The sequence below is a fragment of the Diadema antillarum genome, unplaced genomic scaffold, assembly GCF_040938485.1.
Source record: "Diadema antillarum isolate AM-2024a unplaced genomic scaffold, OU_Dant_1.0 seq00001626_RagTag, whole genome shotgun sequence".
NCBI classification, from domain to species: Eukaryota; Metazoa; Echinodermata; class Echinoidea; order Diadematoida; family Diadematidae; genus Diadema; species Diadema antillarum.
In genome coordinates this window covers 355047-366616 of record NW_027272335.1, presented here as the reverse complement: position 1 = coordinate 366616, position 11570 = coordinate 355047, and the positions used below count along the sequence as shown (strand labels likewise).

At 36.5% G+C, this 11570-nt stretch overlaps 1 protein-coding gene across 1 annotated transcript; it reads right to left on the bottom strand.

Moving 5' to 3' along the window:
• Positions 1-275: 275 nt before the first annotated feature.
• LOC139711218 (uncharacterized) lies at positions 276-11104 on the bottom strand. Its single transcript, XM_071623137.1, has 8 exons — positions 10946-11104; positions 8654-8919; positions 6693-6791; positions 5504-5665; positions 4658-4776; positions 4194-4338; positions 2945-3080; positions 276-2043 (listed from the first exon to the last, which is right to left on the bottom strand). Exons 2-8 carry the CDS (start codon positions 8915-8917, stop codon positions 1949-1951), a joined length of 1020 nt encoding a protein of 339 aa, XP_071479238.1. The 5' UTR covers positions 8918-8919; positions 10946-11104; the 3' UTR covers positions 276-1948.
• Positions 11105-11570: the final 466 nt, after the last annotated feature.

Here is an 11570-nt window from a genome sequence, read left to right as displayed (position 1 = left end):
AAATACATATATTCTGCTGCAATCTAAACAAACCTTGACAGATAAATACATGTATTGGTGTAACAATGTCTGCCAAGCTCACAAGTGTTTTCCAATTCAATGTTATGTATGCACACACACACACACACACATACACACACACAAACACACACACACATACATGCATGATGTCATGGTATGGACATTGCCAGCAGAGAAACTACAGGTACTTGATGCAATGGAGTTTATTATAAGAATAGAAAAACGGAAAGAGTTAAACAAAACTAAAACCCCCATTGAAGAAAAGGTACAGAGAAACCATGTAAAATCGTCATTTATGTGACAGTACAGCTACTTGATCACTGTTTAACCCATTTAGCATTACAAAACATTTCAAAAGTTGTTTGACAAAGAGTAACAAACATTCTTGACTGTAACTAAAATGGTCAATATGAATGAGATAGAAAAATCTTTATATTTTGGCATTTTAATCCTGTATCTGTTACAATAAAATATCACATTTTACTGAAATAAGTAAAATTCTTTCACACGTAATCAATGCACCTAAACAGTCATTGCTTGCCTGTGTTACATTCATGAAGCAATATTGATATTGACTAATTATATTCCAGGATTTTGACCAATAAAACATTAAATTGTATTGACTTAAAAAAAAAATCATCTTATTTATTTGAGCATGTACATTTGTATTATCTAAGTAAAAACTAGTACTGTATTTATGACTTCCTTGGTATATTCTTTAATATTCAATTCACAACATACTTAAAACATCACCATAGTTCACCAGGAAGCCAATTTTTCATTACACCATAACCCAAACATATATTCATTAGACACACAATAGCATTAACACAACACACGAAAACATACATTAAACATGTTTTGCCACTCTGGCTTCTTACCCAAATGCTCTCTTATGGAAGGTCATTACATCTTGACGAAAACTCCTTTCATAATTTCAGCTAAGCATGTCCAATGTAAGGATATAGAAGGCAAATTACATTTGCCTGAAAACATGTATGATGTAGTACAAATTCAATTTTAATATTTTCATATTTCTCAAAGAAGTAAAAGACATCAAATATAGTAAATAAAAGTGAATCAAAATATCTGGCTTGTATGCACAATAAATTATTGTAAACATATACAGCCATAGAACTTGGTGGTCAATCTTTGTAAGTTTGGCTCTATGTATAAATGCTAAAGAAATATGATGGAACCTCCTTAAAAGCAAGCTTGTTGAGCTTAGGTCCCAATTCTGAACCGAAAGAACCAGATGAGGAGCACAGATGCAACATAGCACCAAAATATAGAAAAAAAAAAAGAACAGGTAAGAATACCCAGGGAAATTACAGATTCTTCTCAAATACAGATAGTGAAAACAGACAAACAATCATATTCTGCAGACGTATGAACAGTTGTTTTAGCAATGTTGACAATATGGTGTAACAATATGTTTTGAACAATAATGGAAAAACTCGACATGTGGGTCCTCAGAGAGACATGGAAAGTGTTAAAGCTTAATACGGAAGAAAATCTTACGTTTGGCATATTTACACCTCATTCAAAAGGTCATCAGTGAAAGGAGCATTGCAGTTTATCTCATTAACTTAAAATGAAAGACTTTCAAGGCTCTTGATTCTTTACCCTAGCCATATAGTGTACATGTCAAAAGTGAGAAGCCCAGAGTAGGCGAGGTTCCTTAGATCCTGGAAGAGGTTCATCTGATTGGTAAATCTTTAATAAAAGCAAATTTCATTAGTTCACATTCAAAACTCTTTTACCTTGTGTGAGCTTTCACCTACTGTTTTCTACAGGCTTCTTCAGACTGGCAGTGACTCGCCGTAGATGGGGTATCGGCAGTGTTACAGTCCACACAAGGTAAAAGATTTTTGATTGTGAACTAATGAAATTCGCTTTTATTAGTCGAGGTTCCGTTTTGCAACAATCAGTTATTCCACAGTCCCCCACTGCTAATGGCTACAGCCTCCTCTGATGTACCAGCAGTATACTGCAGCTGCCACAGATCATTGACATAAACCACTGTGTCAGAAAGGAAGAAGAAAATGGAGACACATTCAGCTTTCCTGTAATCATTACATTAGTACAATAATGTATGCCAGATAAAAATCACACTGCTCACAAGAGGAGCATTAATTACACTTCCAACCCCAGGTTTTTTTTTTCCCCACATTCTATGTTTTCAAATATTTTTTTTTCTGTTTTTAATACCGAGTAGCTACCAGTATGTGAATGAAAATCCCTCCTCTGGAACTATTTTTCTTTTAAACGTGGCAGATTCATTCAGTTTTTTTTTTTGTTTGCTTGTTTTGTTTTGTTCGCAAATGTAAATGCTCCCTCGCCATCTCGCCAGTTTTAGTGCAGTTTTTGGTCATGTGACAGCCAACTTTTGCGAGGGATCTCCTACCCATCTGTCTACATCACTGATCAATGGCCTCTACTCAACAACAGCTGCAAATTGTGAATGCACACTACATGCCAAAAAAAAAAAACACTTGAATACAAGTTTGTAATTATATTCCTGTTTTTCCTGTGCATGCACATTTTCATGAAAAGTATAAACAAAAACAAACCAACGAAAAGAGGCCCCAAAATAGAACGGAATAATTCTACTTTTTCTGACAGTGTGAATGGTACATTGAAAAACTATGGTTTTTCTTATTCTAGATTTTTGCAGAGTAAATGCTCGTAAAGTAAATTCTATTTTAAACAAGATTTCAGAAATCATGTGGTTTTGGCTATTACTGCATCTGCACTTGCACATGTTTTTTTTTTTCCTCACACATCAAGAAATCAAAACACAAAAAACAGATTGTCTCTGCTCAGTTTAAACTGTGGTCTGTATCTGTTAAAGTTATAGAAATGTAGAAATACTGAGGAAAGATGTTTTGTGTGCAATGTTTGAAATAATCCCTGTACTCACAAGTTTCTCCCTTCTCCAGAGTGTCTTCTAGTACACTGCACTCCTCCTGGCACACACTGTGAGGAATCAGCTTAATTTTAAAGCTCCCTCTGACTTGGCTGATCCAGGTCATCTGGTCAGTGTATGGATCAAAATGCTGTAACAAAGTAAACAATTTGAGGCTATGCATTATGCTGGTACTGATCAAACACACATTGAGAGCCAATACTTACATAATATTATGTCACCTTATGATTTATTGTAATAAAATGCTGCATAAGAGACCGAGTGAAAAATTAGTGCAATCTTACTACATTGTACGTTCATCTAAAATATTCATAATCAACGTCTAATTTCTAGACATACAACAGACCCTAAACAGGGAAGTGAAGAGCCGCATTCATTGAAAGCACCCTCATCTTTCAGAAAGAAAGAAATCTAAATAGTTGCCATTTTCCATTTAACCTGGTGATAATTCTGTCATGAATAGGAAATTTCCAAGTTACATGTAAATTGCCAGACTAGTGCCACTTAGGATAATGTAACATATATTTTCCAGTAAGCATTTCTTTGTTTTGCACTAGCACACATTGGCACACATAATTACAAAGCTTGAACTTGTGCAGGATTAGGTCCAGTCAATAGATTGAACCAAGATGGAATCGGGTTTGGTGACATGCACCACTGCATTTTGACTAAACGTAAATACAGTAACTCCCTCCCCCATGGTCCAAACCTCACAGAAGTGAACAGTGTCAAGTTTGACAAAGTCAGAATTAGAAAAAACTGAAAAAGTCAAACTGCTGAAACTGATGGTAAACAAAAAGTATATCACAAAAAGCTGATATACCTGTAACAATATGTACTGTACCAGTATAAAAACCAAAAGAAAAGATACAGTTACTGCCATGTTCTATGGTAACCACACCTTTCTGAGTACAAATCAATCCACTAGTTTGATGCTTCAGTGCTCAGCAAACACAGTGTGCAGGTATTAATATACTGACTGCAACGTTTGTATATGTGGGAAAAAACAACCCAAAACTGTTCTCTCTGACACAAGCCAAATAATTTTATCCTTTCACACTAAGAAACATCTTCGATAATATTAACAATATGTCCCAGTTTTGGTTATTTTTTTTTTATGTGTATCCTGTGTGTAAGACTTTTTAATCCTTCCCATATCGAAAAGGTGTTAACAATACAAATTCTTGCATGGCATCATGAGAGTGTAACTATGGAGCAATCCTGTAATTGAGTGTTAACTCACAGTGTACTCTACAGGCTTGGCTGGGTCTTCTAATCTCCCAATGAGGACATAGTTCCTGGATCCAGCCTCAACCATACCTGGTAGAAAGTAGGGACGAGTGTAGAACCGCCTGAAGACCTTGGCAGACGATAGTTTACAGTTACCCCTTCAGAGGAAAGAAAGGAAAAATCTTGTAAATTTCTTCTTCTTTTTTTTTAAATTAGTTAGAGTGAAGGTTAAGAAGATATGATATGACAGTTGATAACATAGGAATTGGATTTTAGGCAAGATGGATTAGAAGAATAAGGCTGAAAAAGAAAAAAAGAAACAGACAGAACAGGAAAAAAAAGATACTGGCGACTTAGGGAAAGTGATGCTAAGAATACATTTCAGAGCAAAATTAGAGGATTCGGGAATGATAAACTATACGGAAGTGATATCATTTTTGCACAGAAACTATTATATATTTTATCAATCAATGTTACCAGTATGTCTGGAAATTTCCCAAAGATGAAGCATTTTCTAAGAGACTCTGTAGACTGGACTCTGGCCTGAAGAAGGAACACACTGATGAGTTGGACAGGATTGGATCCTTGAGATATAACTGTAATGAAAGACAAAACAAACCAATCATTGTCATGTTGGTGAATACGAATTGAAGATCTACATCAATGCATTGAAAAGAGCTGTTCTTTTCATGAAATATTGTTACAAAGATTTCCTTTTATTAATGTCACAAGTTCTCTCAAAATCTGATGATTTTGACAGCCATCCATATAAAAAAATTTTTTTCCCAGTTACCATTGGACACCCTAGTTTTCAGACAGAAGGAGCAAACTGCAAATGGCATATCATAATCTAAGTTTACAGTAAGCAGGATGTCTTCACTAGCATATTGTGGAGATGCTTACCTTTTTGATTTACTAGTCTTTAGCAGATTAACATTGAATGTTGTGATAATGGTCCACAAGGAAGGTGCAGGGGAAAGATTTAGCTGGTAATTTGAAACAGACTGTCCGAATTGGCATAGGGTTGGAACTTACTGCTCTTGTTTTCCTGTGCTGCAGTGTATGACTATGTATGACGATTGTACTCTGAAGTATATGAGATGGGTTAACAATTTGCCTGACAATATCTGTCTTGTTTTAAAGTTAATACACATCAGACATAGAGTCTTATAAAAAATGCTGCATTTGGATACAGATGACATTTGTCTGAAAAGAGGTTCCTGCCTATGAAAATGAATCATGATCTCAGCTTGTTATAGGAGGAGATACTCTACAGGTTACTTTAATGTGAAACCAATCCTGTGTAGAGATTCTCAAGCCTACATCTTTAAGGAACTGGAAGTTAAAATCCTGGTCCTTGATAGCCTTCCAGTCTTGTGTGGCATCAGTGATGATGACGGGGACTGCTGAGTAAAGGAAGTCCTCTGCCATGACATCTTGGTCCACTGAGTGAATTCTGCTGATCACTTCTAATCCTTTCAGGGGCTGTCAGAATAAGACCGAGGTAGGTTAGTGTGGATGGAAAGGTCATTCTTCATTTATGATTTTTCATCTGCTGCCTTATACAACATGAATACATGATAAGTATGATCCTTTTCACTTATAAACTATTTTCAAGAGGAGATACTTGGTTACAATAGGATATGGCAGTTTCTAACAGAAATCAGTTGATGCGTCACCTTTAATTGACCTTTAACATGCAATGTCCATGTGGCATTATCTTGACATTATAGCAGCAGACTCACTTATCCTTATCTACTACATTGTATGCCTTACAGAGAGATGCCTGGAAACCACTTACATTAATGATGGGATATAATGAAGTACTTTACATTTCTTACTGTTAATGTACTGGTAGTTTTGAAGTTTTGAAGTTTTGACTGGAAATTTCATTAAATCACTCTAATAACAATTGTGGTTACTACAGAAAAAATAAAGATACAATGTACTAATGCTGGTTATGGCAAAGTTGCTACTACGGGCTCTCCAATATCTGCATTAAGTACTTTGGAGGTCATAAACTACTGAATGACACAGGAATATGATACAACTTTCAGGTAAAACCAAGGTCCAATCTGGAGGGTTTACCAAATTCTGCAGTAACACAAAATGCAGGGATACCTCCACAGTTCACAGATCAATCGGAAAGGTACACGTACTTGTTTTTTTTTTCACATATAGTAAAAGACTCTGGGATTCTTCATATTCTCTTAATGCAAAAGACAGAAACATCAAAGTTTTTTGGGAGCATCTTGTAGAATCAGGGAGACCCCACAGCTCTGGTAATGATCGACAATCTCCATTTTAGTCTTCATAAATACAAATATAAATGAGGGACAGGAAAAGAATAATTGACTCCTGCGTAAAAGACATGGGAATGCATTAAAACACACAATACAGGCTGCATTTCTTGTTGACACTTTAAAACAAATCTTGATACACTTGGTTCATTTATTACACTTGTTAAAGTTGTTTTCCTTCTGAGACATTTAGCAGGTTTACATTTTCTTACTTCACAGTCTTCTGCAGTGATTTCATTGCCAGCTTCATATGGATTATAAAAGATGCATTCCTGCTGGTGGAGTCCTGTCCAATCCCAGTATGGCAGTACCTTAATAAAGACAGATATACAGTATGTCCAAAAAAAAATTACAACGGGACCCTCCGCAATGATATCTTTAAAAATATTGAATCAAACTAAATACGAATTCAGGATATGAAACTATAACTCATTGCCCACATCTTACAGAAAACCCATGCGATTTGCTTCAGTGGTCAAAGAGAAATGAGGAATTTTGTGGAGGATGTCGGGAATCTCTTCCCTCCAAGTTCTGTCAATCGTATTCGCACACAAGATCATCGAAGTGCTGAACTTGGAAGAATCAGGCTCATGACATGCTTTACAACAATTCACATTTCTTTGTGACAGCTCGACCAAATTGAATGGGGTTTTCCGCAAAATAGCGCTAAGATGTTATATTTCAAGACCCTGAAGTAGCACTTAGACAGGTCAATCATAGTGGGTGTTATCAATTTGAAAATCTGATTGCAATTTTTTTGGAACATACTGCAATATGTACACACACACAAAAAAAAATTACAATCAGATTTTTGCATTTATAACACCCAATATGATTAAATTGTCTATAAATGCTACTTCAAGGTCTTAAAATTAAACATTTTAGCTCTATTTTGCGGAAAACCCCATTCGATTTGGTCGAGCTGTCACAAAGAAATGTGGATTGTTGTAAAGCATGCCATGAGCCTGATTCTTCCAAGTTCAGCACTTCGATGATCTTGTGTGCGAATACAATTGACAGAACTTGGAGGGAAGAGATTCCCCGACATCCTCTACAAAATTCCTCATTTCTCTTTGACCACAGAAGCAAATCGAATGGGGTTTTCTGTAAGATGTGGGCAATGAGTTATAGTTTCATACCCTGAATTTATATTTAGATTGACTCAATATTTTTAAAGATATCATTGGAGGGTCCCATTGTAATTTTTTTTTTTTTTTTTTTTTGGGGGGGGGGGGGAGACATACGGTATAGGTTTGAGTTTTTTTCTATTTCTATTCAAACAGTCAGTGGTAGATAAAGTTCTAGGATGTCAAACACTAACCACCTGGAGCCATGTAGTGATGATTGTTGGTTTCACTAAAAGTGGTTTAGTACGGTAATCTGCTACAGTAGCTACTTCAATTCATGATCTAATAGCAGATGTAGATTCTGTAAAATGAGGGATAACTTTACAAAATATCTAGCTCTGTTCAAAACTCAAAATTCTAAATACATGTACAGTATCTGCCTTCAGCATTCTAATACAATGTACTTGTATTTCATAGATACACCAAGTGTATACTGTATATAGATTAGCCTTATACTTGTATGCAAAACAGACAAATGTAAACAGCTTCCAGATAGAATTATGTTTCTTTAGGAAATATGTGAGGAACTTGGATTGATTGTATGAATAACAGAGAAAAATTGTAAGGCAAATAATTTCATGCAAATTGTCACATGCTGTACACATCTGCCTGGCCATTTATCCATCTATATACTCCTATCTATTCAGAGGTATAACATTAGTTTATAATCACAAGCACACTCTATAAAAGTCTCAAAGTGCTAACAAAATGGAGTCATTTACTGAAAATGTTTTGCTGTCTGCATGAAATGTAGAGTGTGATATCTTTTAGGATTACTGGTGAGAATAAGGCCATTAAGGGTTTTATTTTTCTCATTGTATCATTGATAGACTGGTAGCAAGTTCGTATCTTGATATGCAAGATCAGGAAAAGGAAAAAAAAAAACTGAGAGAAGACAGTGAGACAATAACACTATATTATGCCAGTCAGAATGGGATAGAAAATATGGAAGGATTTCCATCATGCAGGATTTAAACTTAATGTTTCGATTTTACAATAAAAAGGAAACAAAAGAAAAAAACAGACAAACAAACAAAAGAGCATACCAGCTTCACCATTCCAAGTTTAGCTATGGCCGAAATGAATTCTGACGTTGCCTGACACTGATACATCACTGCACAGACTGACACTACTATGGAGACAAGAAGCCAAAACTTGAACTGCTCTTGACGCTTCCACTTGGCCTGGATGGTAAGTAGTGGTTCCGCACAGGCTTTGATTTCATTTCTGTCTAGTCCAGCTGAAAGACATAATTCTAGAGTCTTTTCCAGCTCCTTGTCAATCTCTTTGATCTTCTCTTTGCGAGTCATGACTGAGGGAAAATGAAGACAAAAACCCATTAGTTTACAGAGTTTTCATGTTGTTAACTACATTAACTATACGCAGCCCAATCACTGTATAAATCGTGCTTCGCATGGCGTCTGGTCGGGCTAGTTGTTACAGTACTTGAGAAAGTACATGGATTCATACTGAAGACAAAAAAAAAAAATGGAGCCATAGTGTTTTAGAAACAGTAAAAATATCATTGAAGTAGAAGCTCATCTGTATTGGTATTTATTCTGAAATTGGTGTCAAAGGACAGGTTCATTGAATGTGTGGATTGAGTATATATACAACAATAGTAGTAGAACACGTTAGTGAAAGTTTGAGGAAAATTGGACAATCCATTCAAAATAAGCCATGATTCTTTTAAATTTTTCAGAGCTGCCATCGCTAGATGAGATGACTACAATTTACAGTTTGTGACATCAGTGCAGATTGGTACAATGATGTTAAGAAAATGGAAAGAGAATTCCACATTATTTCCCTCAACTTGTTACAGACATACTGAAAGCCCCCCCCCGAACATTCGCCACGTTGTTATGTTGCCATCGCATATGGCAAGATCTTGTAGTATCTTGATGTAACATCTGAGTAGATCATAAACTAGATACACTGAACAGTTGACTCCCCTTATAATGAAGTCCTCGGGACCTTCAGTTTCTTTCTTAATACCAAGATTTCGGTAGAACCAAACAAATAAACAATAGCAAAACACAGAGCCGATAATTTTGCGTCCTAGATTTTTGTTTCATTGTAGCCGGAATTTCATTATAGCCATGTTCATTATAGGGAGTGCACTGTAATGGCATCATCAGCGAGCATGTGGACCTTCGATCTAAGTTGGTTGAACTTTAAAGTTAAGATCAAATGAATTAAAATCGTGGTTTAGTTTCTCTTTTCAATTTCATCTGTTTTCAGAATCAACCTCAAATTGAGAATCTAAATGTTATCAAAATTTACCCCACCAAAAAAATCAGTTGTTCCTATTGTATTTTGCTTATACATGCCTGTGTATGAAAATGTCTCAAAACTATTGTTAGTGACAATAGTGCCATTCTTGGTTGTTAAAAATAGAATAGTAAGTAATTTAATATTGAAGGCACACACAGCACAGCTCAGCCACCATATCCTGGCAATTTTTTTTTCAAATTGACTGAACGAACGACGAAATAATTTTGTGTGAACCATCAGCCAGGCCCTGTTGCTGTCAGTCTTCTTAACTCTTTATGTGCCACGTTCGCACGTCTGACTCAGTCGACGGCGTGCCAACTTTGCATATTCTACTCAACAAACAAAGCCGCCAAAACCGATCAATAAATCGCTAATTCCGCGGTATACTCAAAGCATTTCTCACGCTTTTGTTCCCCTCACATACGGCTTGCATTCTATGTGGTGAATGACTATCAAGCGGTGTTCCCAACTAGATTTTGCATGTACACTTTAAGTTTCTGTCACTATTTTATGTGCAAAAGTCATTCCTTTACAGTAATGTAGCAACTGGTAATTCAAAAGAAAAATTGAAAATAGAATTGTTATACATATTGTATATGGAAGCAAAGTTTGGCATTCCTCTTTAACTTTGCTCACTATTATGTCCAGCTTAACAGAAATTTGTAGAAGTTATATATATGAGTTTGGAAAAACAGAATTCTTTCTCTAAGCATTTTGACTATCTTTGTGTCTCAGAATAACGTGGCACACAGGGGGTTTCCACCATGGCACATAAAGAGTTAAAGCGGCATTCAATACAACAGCTGCGGCAAAAACAGCAGTAACATGTCGTTTGTGACGTATGGTATTACAGTACTCAGCTTACAGCAGGCCTACTCGGCTCAGCTAGCTAGCTGTTATTAGCTGCTAGCTGATGACCTTGCCCGACCGACCAGACGCCGTGCGAACGAAGCGCACGGGCCACGGCCTGGCTGTCGCGATGCGACACTTGTGGTACCCTACTTGCTTGTTCTTGTGTACAGCGACAGGGCTATGTGTGTTATTACTGTTAGATCTATACTGACCTTCACTGTCCAGTGCACTGGTAATGGTACTTGGTTGGGATCCTCCTGAATACTCTCCATAAAAACACCCTTGCCTTGATCAGTTTCTGGCGATCGGAATGTGGGGCCAGAATGTCTTCATACGGTTGTACGGTACAGCTTGCCAACCACGTACGACCATCAACGTCCACGGTTGGGTAATCCCCTTTCTTATGTTGATCATGCGCAGACTTAGCGGACGAGCCTTCGCCATTACTATACTAGTAGTATATTATTTGAAAAATCAATTGATTTCAATTGAAACATTTTCGTATGAAATGACTCATTTTTATCATGAAATAATCGCAAGTGTACCTATTAGAAATTTTAATAGATCTTAATCATTCCAAACAGTGCAAAGCAAGGTTCTGACATGCATTTATACAAAGAGAGTGTGGACCAAAGAGATGTGGTCAGCTGCTAATTCAGACGCCATGTTGCTACCACGAGTTCTGCGGTTGTTACTTACCGTAGGATTACTGTAGCCCAAAGAGATTATACCTTATACGCTAGACGTAGTAATGAAAGCAAGCCATGGCTAGTGAAAAATTATAGGCACTGCGTATGAGGGAACTATATGGCTCTCCGAAGAGTGCAGGACCTGTTT

Excerpts from the sequence above, each read along its gene's own strand:
- LOC139711218 (XM_071623137.1), bottom strand. The coding sequence starts at position 8,917 with ATGACTCGCAAAGAGAAGATCAAAGAGATTGACAAGGAGCTGGAAAAG. Across the intron at positions 3,081-4,193 it reads CCAAGCCTGTAGAGTACACT|CATTTTGATCCATACACTGA; the intron begins GTGAGTTAACAC and ends ACTTTGTTACAG. Across the intron at positions 2,044-2,944 it reads TCTGGAGAAGGGAGAAACTT|TGGTTTATGTCAATGATCTG; the intron begins GTGAGTACAGGG and ends TTTCTGACACAG.